The sequence below is a fragment of the Hypomesus nipponensis genome, chromosome 3 (assembly GCF_054491055.1).
Source record: "Hypomesus nipponensis isolate SF chromosome 3, ASM5449105v1, whole genome shotgun sequence".
In the NCBI taxonomy this organism is placed as follows: Eukaryota; Metazoa; Chordata; class Actinopteri; order Osmeriformes; family Osmeridae; genus Hypomesus; species Hypomesus nipponensis.
In genome coordinates, this window is record NC_140363.1 from 18385741 (window position 1) to 18405984 (window position 20244).

The window sequence follows — 20244 nt, forward strand, 5'->3', positions numbered from 1 at the left end:
AAGAACACTGCTGCCCTGCGCGCTGTGTTTCATTAGAACCAACTGCTGTTCCTGGTAGTGACAGCTCAAGAAAAACTCTCCATCGATCGCTGCGGTTTTAGAAAAATCGCTGCGTTTAATTGAATGCTTATTACATTAAGCAAGTGGTCTTGGCAAGTCTTGGTCTGAGAGCTCTGCAGTGCGGCATTTCCAGTCCCAGAAACTGAAGTCTGCAACTCACTCACACGCCGTCCCACCAACAGACCAAAGCTGCTGGAGCGTCAGTCCCACCAACAGACCAAAGCTGCTGGAGCGTCAGTCCCACCGACAGACCAAAGCTGCTGGAGCGTCAGTCCCGTGTGGATGACCTGGCCTCCTCCCTCCCAACTGACATTAAAAGCTACACTTGAAATGTTTTTTGGTACTCTGCAGTCTTTGGCTGCCATCATGTTCCCCAAACCAGTCAAACAAATTAAATATAGTCCCCACGCTGTTTAAGATGACATGATCTGTATAGGGATCTTGAAACCCGATATCTTGCTGCAGCTCCACCCGGCCTGCCAGTGTCGTCAGTCAGTCCGTCTGTAGCAGGCTGCGGGGGAGTCGACCAGGACTGCCAGCAGAGATAGAAAATCTGGATTTTATGTAACTGAGGGAAAGAGAGAGAAGCAAGAAATAGGGAGGAGGGCAACTTTCCTACAGACAGTTGGTGCTTTCTATTTCATTTTGATGTTTCGGTCTTATCATTGTGAGATGATTTCTTAGGTGTGGATCTGGCAATTAAAATTCCACTGCCGTCCTACAGAAACACCCAATTTATGAAAATAATCAAACACTCAATCCTTTATGTTTTTGGCAGACAGTAAGCCAGTGAGAAGTGCTGTGATGATGCTGGTTGTGTGGTAACACTGAATCCATGTCCCATCTTCCCCAGCGTCAGAGGCCTCCGTCTGCCAACAACACAGACATGGAGAGCTCCCGGCTGGGCAGGCAGGCAGACAGCACCCTGGGCCTGACCACTGAGGAGGTAAAACACACCAGAGCCTGCTGCTGCTGCTGCCGTGAACCGTGATGAGCTGTGTGAAGCAAAGCCCTCTGTTTCTTTAACCGTCAGCCAGCCGCTAACACTTCCTGTTGTTCGTCACACTTCCTGTTGTTCGTCACACTTCCTGTTGTTCGTCACACTTCCTGTTGTTCGTCACACTTCCTGTTGTTCGTCACACTTCCTGTTGTTTGTCACACTTCCTGTTGTTCTTCACACTTCCTGTTGTTCGTCACACTTCCTGTTGTTCGTCACATTTCCTGTTGTTCTTCACACTTCCTGTTGTTGTGGCAGTTGAAGGTGCTGAGGAGGATCAGAGAGGAGCATGAGAGACGAGGAGGGTTCATCCGAATTTTCCCAACTCCAGAGACCTGGGAGATGTACAGGTGAGAGGAAAGACCAGGCTAGACCAGACCAGACCAGGCTAGACCAGACCAGACCAGGCTAGACCAGACCAGACCAGACCAGGCTAGACCAGACCAGACCAGGCTAGACCAGACCAGGCTAGACCAGACCAGGCTAGACCAAACCAGACCAGCCCAGACCAAGCTAGACCAGACCAGGCTAGACCAGACCAGACCAGGCTAGACCAGACCAAGCTAGACCAGACCAGACCAGGCTAGACCAGACCAGACCAGACCAGGCTAGACCAGACCAAGCTAGACCAGACCAGGCTAGACCAGACCAGACCAGGCTAGACCAGACCAGGCTAGACCAGACCAGACCAGACCAAGCTAGACCAGACCAGACCAGGCTAGACCAAACCAGACCTGGCTAGATCAGACCAGGTTAGACCAGGCCAGACCAGCCTAGACCTGGCTAGATCAGACCAGGCTAGACCCGGCTAGACCACCAGACCAGACCAGACCAGGCTAGACCCGGCTAGACCACCAGACCAGACCAGACCTGGCTAGACCAGACCAGACCTGGCTAGACCAGACCAGACCAGCCTAGACCTGGCTAGACCAGACCAGACCAGACCTGGCTAGACCAGACCAGACCAGACCTGGCTAGACCAGACCAGACCAGACCAGACCTGGCTAGACCCGTCTGGCCTCTCAGGACCTGACAGCTCTCACACCAGTCACAGTTCAGCCAAGCATTGAGGTCCAATGAATAGACTCAATCCCACTCAGCTTACCACCGTGGCTGGGAGCGAAGATGAGAGCTGACTAACACACACAGGGTGGTTACTGGGTCTTACTCTGACTAACACACACAGGGTGGTTACTGGGTCTTACTCTGACTAACACACACAGGGTGGTTACTGGGTCTTACTCTGACTAACACACACAGGGTGGTTACTGGGTCTTACTCTAACACACACAGGGTGGTTACTGGGTCTTACTCTGACTAACACACACAGGGTGGTTACTGGGTCTTACTCTGACTAACACACACAGGGTGGTTACTGGGTCTTACTCTAACACACACAGGGTGGTTACTGGGTCTTACTCTGACTAACACACACAGGGTGGTTACTGGGTCTTACTCTGACTAACACACACAGGGTGGTTACTGGGTCTTACTCTGACTAACACACACAGGGTGGTTACTGGGTCTTACTCTCCAGTGCTCCCTCAGCATCTGTAGGTGTAGTCTGCATGGCTCGCATCCCACAACCACTCCAAGTTTAAACTGCATTAAAGCCCCTGCTAAAAGTGAAAACCATTTTAGTGCTTACAGTTCATATTCCTATATGAGGGATTTTCTGCTTGATTAGCTTCATGGGCCTGTTAGCAGCGGGGGCTTTGAGGCTTTTTAAACGGTATGTTATTGAGTGGTTGTGGAAATGATGGGGGTGTTTGACAGTGGCTGCTTCTGGAGTTTTGTGGAAGCCTCAGTTTAGCACATGCACCGCACATTAGACAGGATAGGTGAAGCCCAGTTGACTGTGGTGGTGGTGAGGGCTGATTGTGATTGGGTGATTATCTAGTGTCCCGTCTCGTATCCACAGCGGGTATCTGGAGTACAAGACATCGATGAACTCCATGTTGGCCAACAGACTTTTCCATGGAAGGTAAGCATTTCCACTGCGGTCAGTAATAGTCGTTCGTGGAAGGAGCTGGAATCTGCCATAGTGTTTGTTTTGTCTTCAAGTGGATAGGTAAGGGTGAACAGCTATTAAGATATGTGTGGTAATATCACAGTGGAAAGTTTTCCACAGAGAACACTGTGTCCATGTGGCAATATGACTTCTGCTGTCTAGTCCACAAGAGGTGGGGGGGTGGTTCGAGGGGGTGGGAGTTAATCGTCCAAGGAAGACCAGGGAAAAAGGTTACTGCTTGAATGAACTCAGCTTTCCTGCTGTTGTACTTTTATCTGCGGTGGCTCTTCTGAAGGGCAGGCTGTTTAGGAGTTTCTTATTCACTTAGTTTTACTGTCTCCTAGTTTTCTCAGAGAGGGTTGACTCCGACTCTGCCGTCTTTATGAATCTTCCACTTGTCTTTGATCTCCCCAGATTGGGAAAATCGTCCTCTACAAGATCACGGTTGGTATAGCCTGTTATGTCCGCCATTTCCCCCTCTCTCTGTTCCACTTTCTCTTGATATAGTATATCGTAGAAAGGACATACTTTGGTACAATACATTTAACGCTGGCATCAATCAACCCTGAGTCATCAAGTTATGAATCAGGGCTTTTATTCAGAAAACTGGAGGCTTCCACTTGTTTGGGAAGTCTGCTGCTGCAGTTTAGGTTTGTTTTGTTTCCCCTCAGGAGTCTGAGTGGGAATGTCCAGCTGCAGGTGGATGCGTGTCACGTGTTCCAGTACGAGAGGAAGCTGTTGTCGCTGGAGGCGAGGAAGAGGAGGCAGCGCCACCTGGCTGAGCGTTCGGGGCTGTCGAGAAGGAGAGGTAGGCTGGGGAGGGCTGTGGAGGAGGGGAGAGGTAGGCTGGGGAGGGCTGTGGAGGAGGGGAGAGGTAGGCTGGGGAGGGTTGTGGAGGAGGAGAGGTAGGCTGGGGAGGAGGAGAGGTAGGCTGGGGAGGAGGAGAGGTAGGCTGGGGGAGGACTGTGGAGGAGGGGAGAGGTAGGCTGGGGAGGAGGGGAGAGGTAGGCTGGGGAGGAGGGGAGAGGTAGGCTGGGGAGGGCTGTGGAGTAGGAGAGGTAGGCTGGGGAGGGCTGTGGAGGAGGAGAGGTAGGCTGTGGAGGAAGAGAGCTAGGCTGGGGAGGAGGGGAGAGGTAGGCTGGGGAGGGTTCTGGCTCATCTCAGCTCAGTCAGCCATCGTACACAAGGCCTGCCACTGTCCAAGCAACCAGGTGTGTTTGTTCTTTAGCTTTCAGCAGAAAACTTGCTGGTGTCAGGACAAAAATGGCTAAATATGACAGAATTAAAAACTGTGTGTGAGGCAGTTTTTTGATCCTAAAACACACAAGTGATGTCATCGGCTTCCTTTCATCTCCGCCGCTCCTCAGGGACGGCGCGCAGGGCCGCTGAGAGGAGCGAGGAGGAGGAGGTGGAGGAGGGCGAGGAGAGACTGCAGGAGGAAGAGGAGGACAAGAACCAAGTGGTGGGTCAGAACCCTCCCAGGGCTCCTCCGACAGAGCAGCACCCAGAGCCTGGAGCGTCCGACCGCCCAGAGGGCCTCCACAGCGGGGCTGCGGCCCCGACACAACCAGGCCGCGGTGCCAAGCCCTCCCGGCCCAAAGTCAACCTGCTCCACATCCTCCAGCAGGGCTGGGACCTCAGGTCAGTCCACACTCCTGGCTGCCGTTACCCTCAGCCCCCTCCCCCCCCCCCCCTGTCTCTCACCACCAGCAGGAGAAATCTGAGCTGTGCAGACAACGCCGGCCAGAAGAGCTCATGAGAAACTCTGGCCTCCTTCTCGTAACCTCGCTCTGTTTGGATCCGTCTCTCTGAGCGTGACCCGAGCAGACGTGGACGGGCGCGGAGGCGGGCTCCGCAGCCTGCCGGCCAATCCCACGTGTCAGAGTGAAACTCCATGTACAGAAGCTGCCTCTGATTGGCCTGTTAATTGTGAGGAGAAGGCTTGTGGTTCCTTTGTTTTGGTTCAGAGTTTTGGGCGGACTTGAAGGCTTGTTCACTTTGTTACCGTATGTTAACAAGCTAGCAAAATATTTAGAACCGTTTTGTTTTCGCCTTTTACAATAACATTTGATTTTATAATGAATATGACATGCTTCTGTCTAAACTGAGAACAAAGCTGCAGTCTCCTATTGATTTTCAGAGTGTGTCTGAAATTGTAATTTGAGCAGGAATTACAATAACAAGTCTAAGTTTGTAGAAGTTCCTGCATGCTTGCCAGGACTGTGAAGGGACCTGGGCAATTAAAGCACACTGTATCATTGTTGCTGTTTGACATTTCTTTCCAAAACATTTTTCCTCCACAGTATACTGGCAAATACCCTTTTCAGGTTCACCCGGGCCATGAAAACAATTAATCACTCTGGAACCTGTTGAGGACAAGTCACACTTTCCTCCAACTCCTTGACTGAAATTGATACATACCTGTATTTGTTTTGAGACTTGCGTGACGCTGAAGATAACAAACAGAACGTTGGTCCTTGTGTCTCAACACGTGTATCAGAGATGCCTACAAGCCAACAGAATGTTTACAATTTGGCTGAAGATGTGGCTGTGGAGTATGAATCATCTTCTGTCAGGGTGGGAGAGCAGATGAAGATCACAGGGTGTGTGTGTGTGTGTGTGAGCATGTGTTTGTTTGTGTGAGTGTGTGTGTGAGAGCGTGTGTGTGTGTGTGTTTTAGAGCGTCGTTCCGTTCTAACCCATTTGTCTGGTCTAAACCTCGTGTACTTGTGGATCTCTGTGTTGTTTTTCTCCCTCCTGTTCTAACAATTGTCTCTCATCCCACTAGCTCCCGCTCCTAAATCAACTCTCTCTCCCTCCCCTCTCTCCCTCCCTCCCCTCTCTCTCCCTCCCTCTCTCCCTCCCTTCCCTCTCTCTCTCCCTCCCCTCTCTCCCTCCCCTCCCCTCTCTCTCTCCCTCCCCTCTCTCCCTCCGCTCCAGTAAAGTGCAGGCTCGGCTGGCCTTCTCGTCCTACCTCCACCGTGTCCAGCTCAGACTGCTGGCAGAGAGCAGCAGCACCTCAGTCTCAGCTTGGCCAGAGAAGGACCACGATCAGATGGTACAACACAGCATTCTGCTCTACTGTCATGGTGCCCCCCCCTATGCCCCCCTCTGTCCCCCTCTGCCCTTCTCCTCCCTCTGCCCCCCTCCTCCCTCTGCCCCCCTCCTCCCTCTCCCCCCTCCTCCCTCTGCCCCCTTCCTCCCTCTCCCTTCTCCCCTCCTCCCTCTGCCACCCTCCTCCCTTTCCCCCCTCCTCCCTCTCCCCCCTCCTCCCTCTGCCACCCTCCTCCCTTTCCCCCCTCCTCCCTCTCCCCCTCCTCCCTCTGCCACCCTCCTCCCTTTCCCCCCCTCCTCCCTCTCGGCCCCTCCTCCCTCTGCCACCCTCCTCCCTTCCCCCTCCTCCTCCCCTCTGCCCCCTCCTCCCTCTCCCCTCCTCACTCTTCCCTCTGCCCTCTGCCCTCCTTCCCTCTGGAATTATAATGCACTGAAAGGAAAACTTGAACCATTGTTTTATGTTGATCTGCATCTGATTTGCCGTTTGATTTACCATTGAAGCCACGTCTCTTAGCGTGCGCTAGGTGTTTGCGGCCACTTAGAGAGAGAAGTGTGGTCCTTGTGTCCCGAGTCTTCGTCTACAACGATGGGAAAGTGTGGTCTGGACGCGGAAATGACAAACATCGTCCTCTCCCAAAGCCTGTGGAGAAGACATTAATGTGACCACATGTCCGTCAGGGGCCTATGAGTTCAACCACATTTTCCTAATAGTTTCCTTCTGATGTAAACAGGACCTGTGGTGTTGTGTTACACAGCGATAGCATACAAACAGGACCTGTAGTGTTGTGTTACACAGCGATAGCATGCAAACAGGACCTGGGATGTTGTGTTACACAGCGACAGCATACAAACAGGACCTGGGATGTTGTCACGCTCATCCATGCTGTTACTGCGTCTCTCCAGTGACTTGTGAGTGTGTTGGAGTCTAATGGATGGGCGGCCCTCTCTCCCCTCAGGAGTTGGTGATGCGCTTCCTGATGCGAGCGGCCAGGAACCTCCAGGAGGAGGTGGAGATGGTCCTGCCCAGCGCCCAGCTGCCCCTGCAGGACCGCAGACGCATCCTGTCCCACCAGCTGGCCCACTTCATCCGCTGCTACAACAAGGTGCCCAACCACAGACCTGCTTCTTTTCAGGCTGCGTCTTAATGTTGCCAACTCCTCAAGACAGTTTAGCTCTGAAAACTCTTTGGCCTCGCCACGGTGTGTCGACGACTGCTAGATTCGTCATTTGGCTGGTTTCTAGTCTCTTCTTATCTGGAAGTAAATGTTAGTTTTGGGATTGGAGCGGGTTAGCATTGGAGCGGGTTAGCATTGGAGCGGGTTAGCATTGGAGCGGGTTAGCATTGGAGCGGGTTAGCATTGTGCTAACAGTTCTCCCTCCCTGCTCAGTGCTGGAGGTGATTTGTCCTCTCACGGCTTCATGGTTTTGGTCCCACCAGGAGACGGAGCAGATGGAGAAGAGCTCCGAGGAGGAGCGCTGCATCAACCCCAGAGTGTTCCAGGAGTTCATCGTCCAGGCCAGGTCAGTCACACGGATCTCTGCGTCACTTGTTTACTTACGCAACATTCATTAAAAGTCAAATCATTTAAATATAATTACATTACATTAAAAGTAGAATGATCAAACATTGTTAAATCACGTACATGAAACATGGTATTTCTTTCCTCCTACAGTGAAAGTGATCTGGAGGAGGTCCTGACATTCTACACACACCAAACCCAGTCAGCGAGCGTGTTCCTGGGGCCCGCGAGTCAGAGGGCGGAGACCCGCAGCAGAGATCCTCAGTCCAAGATCCAGAAAAGTGAGCACACTTATCACTGTTTCTCTCACCACAAGGTAGCATTTTATAGGACCTGCATCTTATGAAATTCCTTAATGGACCGCGAGCGAGGTTTGGGTTAAATAGGCCACAGTGGTGTTGCGAGCTCTGAGTCACCAGTAAAGTGGAGGTCAGCTGGATGATTAGAGTCAGAGCAGGGGGATGGCTGTTGGTGGTAACGGTGATCTGGCTTATTTCTCCCTGAGCAGCTCTGCCGGTGGCCAAGGAGGGTTCCAGCGCCTCCGAGTCCTCCCTCTGTGCAGTCCAGATCAAAGACGACTCCCCTCCCAGGCCTGCAGCCCCTCCCAGGCCTGCAGCCCCTCCCAGGCCTGCAGGAGACCTGCCCTCCGCCCCCCCCTCCACAGCTCTCCAGCAGGCCTCTCTCAGCACCAGCCAAGCCTTAGACTGCACCCACATCCACCTGCAGCACTGTCCCCCCCTCCCCAGTCTCTGCCCCTGCACTGCCCCCCTCCACCCCCACCCGCCCAGCCTCCATGCTACGTCCAGTCTCCCCCCTACACCCTGTCCCGGTCCCACGTCCCCCCTTCCTCCCAGCACGCGCCCCCTCCTCCCGTGCCCCCAGGCACAGTCTCCATGGTCCCTCGGTCCCGCGGTGTCATATGGTCGCCCCACCCCGGCCTCCACCCCGGCCTCACCACCACCCCGGCCCCCGCGGCCCCCCAGATGTTGCGGAGGATCCAGTCCTTCACCTCCTCCTCCTCCTCCTCCTCCTCTAAAGCAGCCAGCTCCTCCATGTCTGCAGCCACTCACGTTTACAAACAGAAGCTGTCCAGATCCACGTCTGCAGGGCAAGGTACTAACACCCTGGGTTCACACCACAAAACACTGATGTCCATGATGTCTGCTATTGATGATATTGCTGTTGTTACTTGGATGCATTTTGAGGCGTGTGTACATGTTCTGTGCTGCACAACAAATGGCCTCTCAGAGGACATTAAAGTTACTACAACTACTACTACTACTACTACTACTACAGCCTGGAAGCATACTACTACTACAGCCTGGAAGCATCCTACTACTACAGCCTGGAAGCATACTACTACTACAGCCTGGAAGCATACTACTACTGCAGCCTGGAAGCATACTACTACTGCAGCCTGGAAGCATACTACTACTGCAGCCTGGAAGCATACTACTACTGCAGCCTGGAAGCATCCTACTACTACAGCCTGGAAGCATACTACTACTGCAGCCTGGAAGCATACTACTACTACAGCCTGGAAGCATACTACTACTACAGCCTGGAAGCATACTACTACTGCAGCCTGGAAGCATACTACTACTACAGCCTGGAAGTATACTACTACTGCAGCCTGGAAGCATACTACTACTGCAGCCTGGAAGCATACTACTACTGCAGCCTGGAAGCATACTACTACTGCAGCCTGGAAGCATACTACTACTACAGCCTGGAAGCATACTACTACTACAGCCTGGAAGCATACTACTACTACAGCCTGGAAGCATACTACTACTACAGCCTGGAAGCATACTACTACTGCAGCCTGGAAGCATACTACTACTACAGCCTGGAAGCATACTACTACTGCAGCCTGGAAGCATACTACTACTGCAGCCTGGAAGCATACTACTACTGCAGCCTGGAAGCATACTACTACTGCAGCCTGGAAGCATACTACTACTACAGCCTGGAAGCATACTACTACTGCAGCCTGGAAGCATACTACTACTACAGCCTGGAAGCATACTACTACTGCAGCCTGGAAGCATACTACTACTACAGCCTGGAAGCATACTACTACTACAGCCTGGAAGCATACTACTACTGCTGCCTGGAAGCATACTACTACTACAGCCTGGAAGCATACTACTACTGCAGCCTGGAAGCATACTACTACTACAGCCTGGAAGCATACTACTACTACAGCCTGGAAGCATACTACTACTACAGCCTGGAAGCATACTACTACTACAGCCTGGAAGCATACTACTACTGCAGCCTGGAAGCATACTACTACTGCAGCCTGGAAGCATCCATCTTTCTCTTTTCTTGATTCAGCGACACAACAGTTTCCTCCCACTCATTCTGTTTCCTCTTCTTCCTCTGTTCTCTGTGTCAGTGACCAAGCGGGCCAGCTCAGTCCGGTCCAGACCCAACGAGGGAGGGTTGTTTAAGGACCTGGACTCCCTGTCTGCCCAGGCCCAGACCAACCAGCAGGCCTCCCTGTCTACCCAGTCCCAGACCAACCAGCAGGCCTCCCTGTCTGCCCAGGCCCAGACCAACCAGCAGGCCATCGTCTCGGCCCTGCAGAAGCTGTCTGAGAAGCAGACTGCACGGCAGTACACCTCCTCCAGCCACATCAGCCTCCTCACGCAGCACGTGAGTCTGCAGCTGCTCTGTCCACACCCTCCCTGTTAGCTGCTAACAGCTAGATGCTAACAGCTAGCTAACAGCTGCTAACAGTTAGCTAACAGCTGCTAACAGCTTCTAACAGCTAGCTAACAGCTGCTAACAGCTAGCTGTGCGCAGTGCAGGGAGTGCAACCGACCAGACTGGTGTCAGGCAGATTGGAAACGGCTTCTATCTTGACTGATCCTACAGCTGACTCGTTCCTGACATGTTTTAACTGGGAGGAGGTCCTGTGCAGTCATCTTGCTGTGAGGTCTCTGATATCTGTGTGTGTGTGTGTGTGCGTGTGAGTGTGTGTAAACCTGGCGGCGACCCCATGCTGAGTGACGGCGTAGAGCTGATCACTCATCCAGCAGAGCTGCTGGAACCAGGCAGTGTGTGTACTGACCCCCATGGGTCCTCCCCCTGGTACAGGAGGATGAAGCCAGTGGGCTGGAGGGCTCTGGGCTGTAGGGCTCTGGGCTGGAGGGCTCTGGGCTGTAGGGCTGTAGGGCTCTGGGCTGTAAGGCTCTGGGCTGTAGGGCTCTGGGCTGTAGGGCTCTGGGCTCTGGGCTGTAAGGCTCTGGGCTGTAGGGCTCTGGGCTGTAGGGCTGTAGGGCTCTGGGCTGTAGGGCTCTGGGCTGTAGGGCTCTGGGCTGTAGGGCTCTGGGCTGGAGGGCTCTGGGCTGTAGGGCTCTGGGCTGGTGGGCTGTAGGGCTCTGGGCTGTAGGGCTGTAGGGCTCTGGGCTGTAGGGCTCTGGGCTGTAGGGCTCTGGGCTGTAAGGCTCTGGGCTGTAGGGCTCTTGGCTGTAGGGCTGCAGGACTGGGCTGCAGGACTCTGGGCTGCAAGGCTGCAGGACTCTGGGCTAGAGTTGTGCTGAGCTGCTGGCTGAGCCTTGTGCTCTGTGTGAGGTCTCATTATCAGATGCTCCACGGGGGAGGGCTCTCTGTTGATGCTTAACAGGCAGTCACTTTTTAGTGGTAATTGATGCTTATAAATAGAAGAATGTGGCAAATTGGCACAGAGCAGGGGAGTGAGGGAGTCAGAGCCATGCTCGCTCTACCACCCCTCTCTTCTTTCTTCCCCCCAAGCGCAGTCACCCACCATGGGGAGCCAACCTCTCCTCCTCCCCTTCCTTCCTACCTTCTTTACTTCCTCAGATCCTTCCCTCCCTCCCTCCCCTCATCCCTCCCTCCCTCCCCTCATCCCTCCTTCCCTCCCTCCCTCCCCCTCCCGTCCCTCCCCTCCCTCCCCCTCCCGTCCCTCCCCTCCCCTCCCCTCATCCCTCCCTCCCCTCCTTCCCTCCCCCTCCCCTCCCCTCATCCCTCCCCTCATCCCTCATCCCTCCCTCCCCTCCCTCCCCCTCCCCTCATCCCTCCCCCCTCCCTGGGAGATGTTGTTCCGTCAGGAGCGTTGCGATGGCCCCAGACCACACAGACGGGTGTTTCATATCATCTTGTCTCTGTTCTGCAGTATTCTGTTTCTCTGAAAGGTGTTTGCTGTCATTCCCATGGATAGTTAATCCTAGGCATTGCAAGGCAAGGTTTATTTTTCTGAACAAAATAGTTTAATGGGTTGCACTTCCAGGGGGTAGGACCGTGCTCTCCTTTCTTTGGCACAGATTAGAGGTCATTAAATCACTTCTTTAACTCAGTAGAGTGTTCTGTGAAGACAAGGAACACCCTGAACACTGTACCAGTGGACCTCTTAGGGTTCAGCTCTCAGCCTGTGGTTCCCATGGCAGACCACATAATGGGAGGAGCCTGATTATAATCAGTTTCACAATCCTACATCGAATATTATTAACATCTGATTATCCGGTGTAATCTAATCAGATCAAATTTTTGGCATGGGAGCTGTTGCTGGATGGTGACTCCTGTCTCTGTGCCTGGAGGGTGACTCCTGTCTCTGTGCCTGGAGGGTGACTCCTGTCTCTGTGCCTGGAGGGTGACTCCTGTCTCTGTGCCTGGAGGGTGTGTGACATGATTACACTTCTAGAACATTCAGTCACACACACACACTGGCCCTCCCTAACCCCTAACAGGATCCAACACGATGGAGCATTCAAGTAATTAGCCTGTATTATGGTTCACACACCTGGTGGCCAAGCCTGATAATGTTCATGTCATGAATACATATCTCTGACTCCCTAAAGTGAGGCCTTGTCTGCAGAGGGAGTCCTGAGTAGCCTAGGAGTTAGTTGCCCTCACTGACCCTCTAGAGAGGCTGTCTAGCCCCAACCAGGCAAGCTGCACCAGGCACACGTCAAGTGTACTCCTAGTTGGTGGAGTAGTGTTGGAATGGCTGAGTTTAGGTGCATGTGAATAATCACTAACACAGCTAGGTTGTACGAACAGTGGTTAACAGAAAGATAACATGGATGTGGTTCATGGAAGGTGGACGGCGTTGAGCTGGGTTTCCAGCGTGTAACTGACTGTATAGACTCAGCTGACTGTATAGACCCAGCTCTGACTGTATAGACCCAGCTCTGACTGTATAGACCCAGCTCTGACTGTATAGACCCAGCTCTGACTGTAGTAGACCCAGCTCTGACTGTATAGACCCAGCTCTGACTGTATAGACCCAGCTCTGACTGTATAGACCCAGCTCTGACTGTATAGACCCAGCTGTGACTGTATAGACCCAGCTGTGACTGTATAGACCCAGCTCTGACTGTATAGACTCAGCTGACTGTATAGACCCAGCTCTGACTGTATAGACCCAGCTCTGACTGTATAGACCCAGCTGTGACTGTATAGACCCAGCTGTGACTGTATAGACCCAGCTGTGACTGTATAGACCCAGCTCTGACTGTATAGACCCAGCTGTGACTGTATAGACCTATAGATAGGTCTGAACTGCTTTCTGGCCTGGCTGTGGGCTGTCAGCCCTCTCCTTCGTTTAAACACCTGTCGTTTAGGAATGTTGGACATTTTCCTTTTTTCTGGCATTGCGTCTATGCAAACACTTGGTTCACCTGCCTAGGAGTCGGCTTAACGAACAGGGAAAATAAACAGCCTTGTCGTCTTAGAAAAGAGAAGTGGGTAAGAGTAGGATTTGTGCTGCTTGGAAACATGGGGCGTAATCTCCCCCAAATCTCGTAAATATACTGGGTGTATTTAGCCCATTAGCTAATGAAGCTAATTGTTGGTGTCCATCATTTTTCTTCTAATTCTATCCTGCTTTCACATACAGGTATATAGTGGTTAGATTCTTCCCCCCTATTCTATAGGTTAAGCTAAAAGAGAAAACCCGGAGTCAGCAGTCTTTGCAACTGTTCATTTCCACCACATACCAGGGCTTGTAATGTCTCCCAGAGCAGTATAGAGGGCTGTGCATGGAAGCAGGCCAGACCAGCCCTGTGCAGGCAGATGCTGCATGCTCTAGCATGCAGTAAAAGGCTTGGATACCACCTCTCTGCTAATTGTGCTGTTCTGGTCGTAAACTTACTAGGCCTGGTGAGTAATGACCTCTGTCACTCTGGAGGCTGGGGGAGGGGAAGGGGGAAGGGGGGAAGGGGGAGGGGCGGGGGTGAGAGGACCACCTGAGCGCAGAGCCAAGTGGAGCCTAGCTCTAAGATGCACTGTGTACATTTCACCCAGCCGGGGGGAAAGAGGAGACGCCTGCTGTCGACGAGGAGATGTGAGGGGCCACGAGTCAGGCTGGTAGTGAGAACTAAGCAGATGAAGGGAAGGTTCGCCTCTTAACCTTAATTCCACACTGATGCATCTGAATAATCCCATGTGTACAGTATGTGTCCCTCTATTGAAACAGCTGCACTTGGAGCCGTTCTATCATATCCCCCAGCTTACTAACGTGTCTCCTCCTCCTCTCTTCTTCCCAGCTCACTAACTTGAACCTGGCCAAAGGGGTGCTGAGCCGAGGACCCTTCACCCTGGGGTCGGCAGGGAGGCCAAGGGCCGTGGCCCAGGGTCCTGTCAGGGCCTTCCACTCCAACACTGCTTCTGCCAGCAGAACAGGGTATGTCCTATCCACCACAACATCCCCCACACCAAACTACCACCTCACCAAACTACCACCACACCAAACTACCACCTCACCAAACTACCACCACACCAAACTAGCACCTCACCAAACTAGCACCTCACCAAACTACCACCACACCAAACTACCACCACACCAAACTAGCACCTCACCAAACTAGCACCTCACCAAACTAGCACCCAGAATCCCTCGTCATCAGTCAGACAGGGATGGAAGTCTCCAGCCTCCCGGTTGCCCACATACCAGCCACCTCTCCCTCAGCCTGCAGACCCTACGCCCCTGTTCCCTTATAAGACCTCGTGTTGCTTTGGGCGAAATATTACCGTTGTGCTTCCCTGTGGTATTTGCCCTCCCCAAAGGCAGTAGAAGGGGAATGGTGCATTGCAATCTTACTGGGGTTCACTGCCAAAACAAACAGCTCCTCTACCCGGAGAGAGCTGGCCTTAGTCACACACTGCAGGGTGTGCGAGCGTGGGTGGTGCTGACCAGTACTCTAGAGATCTGCACTGTACTGTCCAAGCCGACTTGTCGACCTGGATATACAGGAGTTGCTGGTAAGGCTTCTGGTTCGGGGAAGTTAGCTCGTGGCTAGCTAGCATGTTAGCATGCTGTGTGTCTTCCTGCTGGTGTGAGTGCCAGCGGTACAGGATCAGATCAGTGAGGTCAAAAAGGTCAGCAGGAGTGTTCTCTCCTTTCCACGGAGCATGAGCCAATCAGGAAGATGGCGCTCCAAGATGGCGCCATACACGCTAAACCTTGAGAGAACTTTCCGGGCTTTGTTCAACAAATGAAAATAATTCACATTCTCTGGGTTTTCTGTCCTAATCAACTTCAAGTCTGTAGTCTAGGTGTTCAAGTTGTGGCAGCCTATTTGGTCACAGTCAATAAAACTCAAATGGAGGTTTAATGGTCTCTTAAGGATCTTAAGATTGAAGACTGATAGTTGTTGGAAAAGTCTTTTCAAGTCCCAGCACTTCTGGGCCCTAACTGGGTATTTCAATGCATTCTTGGGGGGAAAAAAGGCATGTTGTTAGTCTTTTAAAAGTGCTTTGTGAGGCTGGCTGTGGAGTTGGCAGCTAGCAGCCTGGACTATGTGAAGGATGCTAGCAGCCTAAGACATGGCGTTGGATAAGACTTTAGTATAAGAGGAGGGGGCAGAGTCAACAATAACTCACCCACATAGTCAGGCTGCTCCAGCCCTCTCCGTCGCTACCAGAAGCTCCCCCTCACATGATGCCAGCGCGGAGAGGAGGAGGGGAAAAGGGAAAGAATAAAAGAATGGTAGGAGCACGGTCGGTCGGTCGGTCGGTCTGCTAGACCGTGTCACATGACCACAGGCCTGGCGGTCTGTTGGGCCTGGATGCGGATGCCTAGCAGGAGTTAAGCATACACGGTAGCTCTGTCTATTTTTACAAGTGATATGTGAGTGACAATGTCTCAGACGGTTTGGCCCACACCTCCCGCACTGTGTTTTCCAGGCCAGCCCTTCCTTATGTATGGAACTGTCAGGCAATTCCTGGAATGTCTGACTTTTTTCCTTTTTAAATTTGTTTTTATTTCCACAAAGGAAGGATAGGTTTAATCGAATCGATCTCTTCAAAGGAGAGTGGTTGTTTAAAGACACGAGTCCAGTCCAACTGCCGTTTTGAGCTTCAAGATTTGTTAGCTTGATGGATTGTGAACGGGTTTCATTTTTAATTAGGCTACAGTCCCCGTATTTATCCTTGTGTCAACGCTACTGTAAAGTTATCTTTTTGTATTTTGGTCCCAGTTTATTTAAGAACTATGGGATTATTTTAATTTAAAAATCTCTGAGAACAGAACGTTGCCACGTTTGAGCTTTGAAGTCACCCTTTTCATGTAGAGGATTTGTACCTCCACACCCCAAGACAGTTTAGGGAAGAATCTGTTTGCTCCTGAACTCTCCTGATGGGAGAGCATCAAACTCTCGGTAACTTTCCATTATGCACTTTGCGGCGAGGACAACAACAAAGAAAATGTAAAGCCGTAATTTTTTTTATTAGATTAAAGACTAAACGACCTTGATTTTAGCTTGGTGTTCTTTCTTTAATGTAGGATTTCCCACCCCAACCCCCACACTGGGCCAGTGGTCTGTGCCAAACATGCTGAAGCTGTTAAGCGGACCGGCTCTTTAAGCAACCGCGGGGGTGAAGCCCGATGAGTTTCAAAGAGCAGCGGTGCTGTTTGAAGTGCCGCTGGCAGGTCTGCCAGGTATGCTGTCTCAGCGCTGAGACGAGCCGAATCCGAATCCGATTTATTGCCAAGTAGGTTTACACATCGAGAAATTTGGTGCGTAGTAAGTAGAAATATAGAGATGGAACAAGTACACGAGCAGTGTTTCCCCTACCATTGTTTTGGAGGGGTCGCCCCCCCAAAAAAATATATGTTGTAACATCCTGTATGTGAAGATTTGTTCATGTGATGGTTCATGTTCATTTTTGAGCAGGCCAGGCTGCACCCATTGTCCAAAGCACCTCTTTAATGCAGCCACCAAAGCCCCATAATCACGCCTGTCCTCTGGGCTCTGTGGCGGTTCTAGACTCATGTTACTGGGGGGGCCAAGGGGAGGCCAGTGTTTAATCAGAGGGGCACATTAAAAAACGGAAACAAATTATATTTAACCCTTGTGCTGCCTTCGGGTCACATGACTGAATGATGAATAAAAAGTGTTTTGTTTTAACCTTTGCAATGTGGGGGGTCTGAGACAGCCCGACGGTTAAAAGAAAATGCACTCACTGCATTCACTTGCATGCATTCACTTTGTTTTCGTATGCGGTAAAGTTGTCCCAATATGGCGTTGGGTCACAATTACTGATGGGTCAGAATGACCCGAAGATAACACAAGGGTTAAACATTGAATACTTTAATTTTGCTGTATAATCATCCTCTGAAACTCCTCAGACCATTGGGCAAGACCACTGTCTCCCTCCTCAACTTTCACGGCGAAAAATTCCTCCATGACGCTACGCAAAGCAATGTCCCCCGCAATAAACGTAGCCGCTAGCTAAACGGATAACTAACTACCAGAAAATAAACGATAACGAACTTGTCTCCCGAGCTCACTCACTTTTTTTCACTTTCAGTTCACTTCAGACACCAACTGTAGCGATCTCAGTCACTACGCAGAGAGGTTTTTCTGTAAAGATAACTTTATTGCTTAACATCAATGGCACGCAAGTCACTGTGACTGCTTATCACAAAACCGCAAGCACGAAGAGTCTCATTAACCGGAAAACAAGTCACAAAGACATCACAATCAACATGCCCCTGAACAAATCATCACATACTGGACGCTACAATATAATTAGGCTATATATATAATTTAAAAAACGGAACTGTTTTCACACACATAGGCAATTTGCTTCTAGCTCGTCGCCTCAAAAGTTCAATTCATTGGTGGGTCATTTTTTCCACCTGTCTCCTCCTCGCAAGTGGCTCTGTGTGGTGTGGGAATAGCATTTTTTTCCTTGTTGTGCTAGCTGTGTTATGCTAGGTAGTTTTGTTTCGACTGGCAATACACTGAAATTGATCGTCCACAAATGCTTAATAAACGCAAAGAATAGGGTTACCTTCTCTTGCTAGGCAGCTTGTTCGCCTGGCTTGCGTTGCCAACCATCTCGCTCTGCCTTGCGGGGCGTGTCACGAGATTTACTTTGAAAATGAATGGGAGGGATTGTCTACCACCCTCCAGAAAAAAATCCCAGGGGAAACAAAAACGTTTTTCGAAAGGTAAAAAAAGAATTTCCAGGTTTCAAAAAATATTTTCCTTTTTTAATGTATTTTTATTGGTGATCACCAAAACATGACCCCCCCAAAATTTTATTTTTTCAAAACTTTTTTGGTAAAAAAGTATGTCAGAGCCAATACTTCTGGCCCATACCACACCACTGGAGAACGCTCTATGCCACCTCCACCTATGACTGCTCACTGTAACCCTCCTCCACCTCACCTCTGACTGCTTACTGTAACCCTCCTTCACCTCACTTCTGACTGCTCACTGTAGACCACCCGGTGTATTAATACACTGTACAACATTTGAATTTTGGCAGCACCCTGCTATCCTGTTTGATTTGCCTGCTTGGCAAACTGTCAGGTTTTCTTCTTCTGATGTATTTAGGTCATCTTACCCAGTCTTAGATTGTATTCTTGGCTCAGGTAAGAATTAATTTCCAGTAAGTTACTGGGTACTTCTTTGGATTGGTCACCAAAAAGCTGTAGTTCAAATTGTGATGGAGTACAGCGATTATCTCATGGTAAAGGTTAGCAGTAACGTCATGGTTGGTTGGTGTGTTCGACTCCCTCAGAACATACCGACCTGTCTCTTTGCTGCCTTGGCTCTCCAGCTCTGCACTTTCAACTTCATTTCCTGCTTGATATTCAAATAACCGAGTTTCTGTCGCGTACGTTGAGGACCGCTCAGTTCTCTACCGCCCGCGCTCCACTATTTTTAGTTCTGTTCAATATTTTGTCAGACTGTTGTTTTACTTGGTCTGATTTTGTCAGGACTTTTCATTCCAACATATTTAGCGACTGTCCGTTCCCTAAGCCAAACAGGCTCCACAGAAACTGCTGGAGAAACTTGGAAACGGAAGGCAAAGTGCTTTGATGTCTTCCTCTAAATAAATAAAAAAATACACTTTTTATTCATGTCAATTGGAGCCAGATGTGGCAAAAATAGTGATAATGAGGCGTCCCCTGAGGTAGGAGAGATTGAAATTGCACCATGGGATAGGGAAGTGTGGTGTTGAGTGAACATCAACACCAGCTTTGTCAGATTGCCTCCTGTTGGTTGCCCACCACACAGGGCTGGTCAGATTGCCTCCAGTATTCATCAGATCTCCAGTGGATTAATGTTGGATGTTGAAAGGTAACCCCACCCACTCACCCACAAATACACTATAAATACTATAACACACACACTGTAATACTCCCCCCCCCCCCCCCCCCCCCCCATACACACAGAGACCCCCATATTCTGATACGCAGCACCATCCAATCAGATCCATTATGGTGTAGGAGCAGCACCATCCAATCAGATCCATTATGGTGGAGTGTCCTGCTGTCCACTCTGACCAGCCAGGGCTGAGCTATGGTGGGCTTCAGCATGATGTCATCTAAGAGGGCTCTTTTCCCACATTCAGTAGAGCTAGATTGATGCTGCACATGTGGCCCAGCTAGTACTGCTCTGTTATTGTTAGTCATATCTGAATACTAGAGTATTCAGCATGGTAGGGATGGGACTGACACCCACATGTGGCTGGCAGGCAGACAAGCAGGCAGACATGCAGACAGGCAGGGAAGCAGGCAGACAGACAGGCAGGGAAGCAGGCAGACAGACAGACAGGCAGGGAAGTAGGCAGACAGACAGGCAGGGAAGTAGGCAGGCAGACAGGCAGGGAAGCAGGCAGACAGACAGGCAGGGAAGCAGGCAGGCAGACAGGCAGGGAAGTAGGCAGGCAGACAGGCAGGGAAGCAGGCAGACAGACAGGGAGGGAAGCAGGCAGGCAGACAGGCAGGGAAGCAGGCAGGCAGACAGGCAGGGAAGCAGGCAGGCAGACAGGCAGGGAAGCAGGCAGACAGACAGGCAGGGAAGCAGGCAGACAGACAGGCAGGGAAGCAGGCAGGCAGACAGGCAGGGAAGCAGGCAGACAGACAGGCAGGGAAGCAGGCAGGCAGACAGGGAGGGAAGCAGGCAGGCAGACAGGCAGGGAAGCAGGCAGGCAGACAGGCAGGGAAGCAGGCAGACAGACAGGCAGGGAAGCATGCAGACAGACAGGCAGGGAAGCAGGCATGCAGACAGGCAGGGAAGCAGGCAGGCAGACAGGCAGGGAAGCAGGCAGGCAGACAGGCAGGGAAGCAGGCAGGCAGACAGGCAGGGAAGCAGGCATGCAGACAGGCAGGGAAG

General features: G+C 51.4%; 1 protein-coding gene across 1 annotated transcript in view; it reads left to right on the forward strand.

Moving 5' to 3' along the window:
- ttll5 (tubulin tyrosine ligase-like family, member 5) overlaps positions 1-20244 on the forward strand; it is a 53659-nt gene that overhangs the window by 17325 nt on the left and 16090 nt on the right. Inside the window, 14 exon segments of the mRNA XM_084681479.1 lie at positions 914-1006; positions 1316-1407; positions 2979-3041; positions 3483-3512; positions 3740-3876; positions 4436-4709; positions 6009-6126; positions 7079-7225; positions 7561-7643; positions 7796-7923; positions 8151-8369; positions 8372-8755; positions 10044-10303; positions 14158-14294. Coding sequence (XP_084537605.1) covers positions 914-1006; positions 1316-1407; positions 2979-3041; positions 3483-3512; positions 3740-3876; positions 4436-4709; positions 6009-6126; positions 7079-7225; positions 7561-7643; positions 7796-7923; positions 8151-8369; positions 8372-8755; positions 10044-10303; positions 14158-14294 — 2165 coding nt within the window.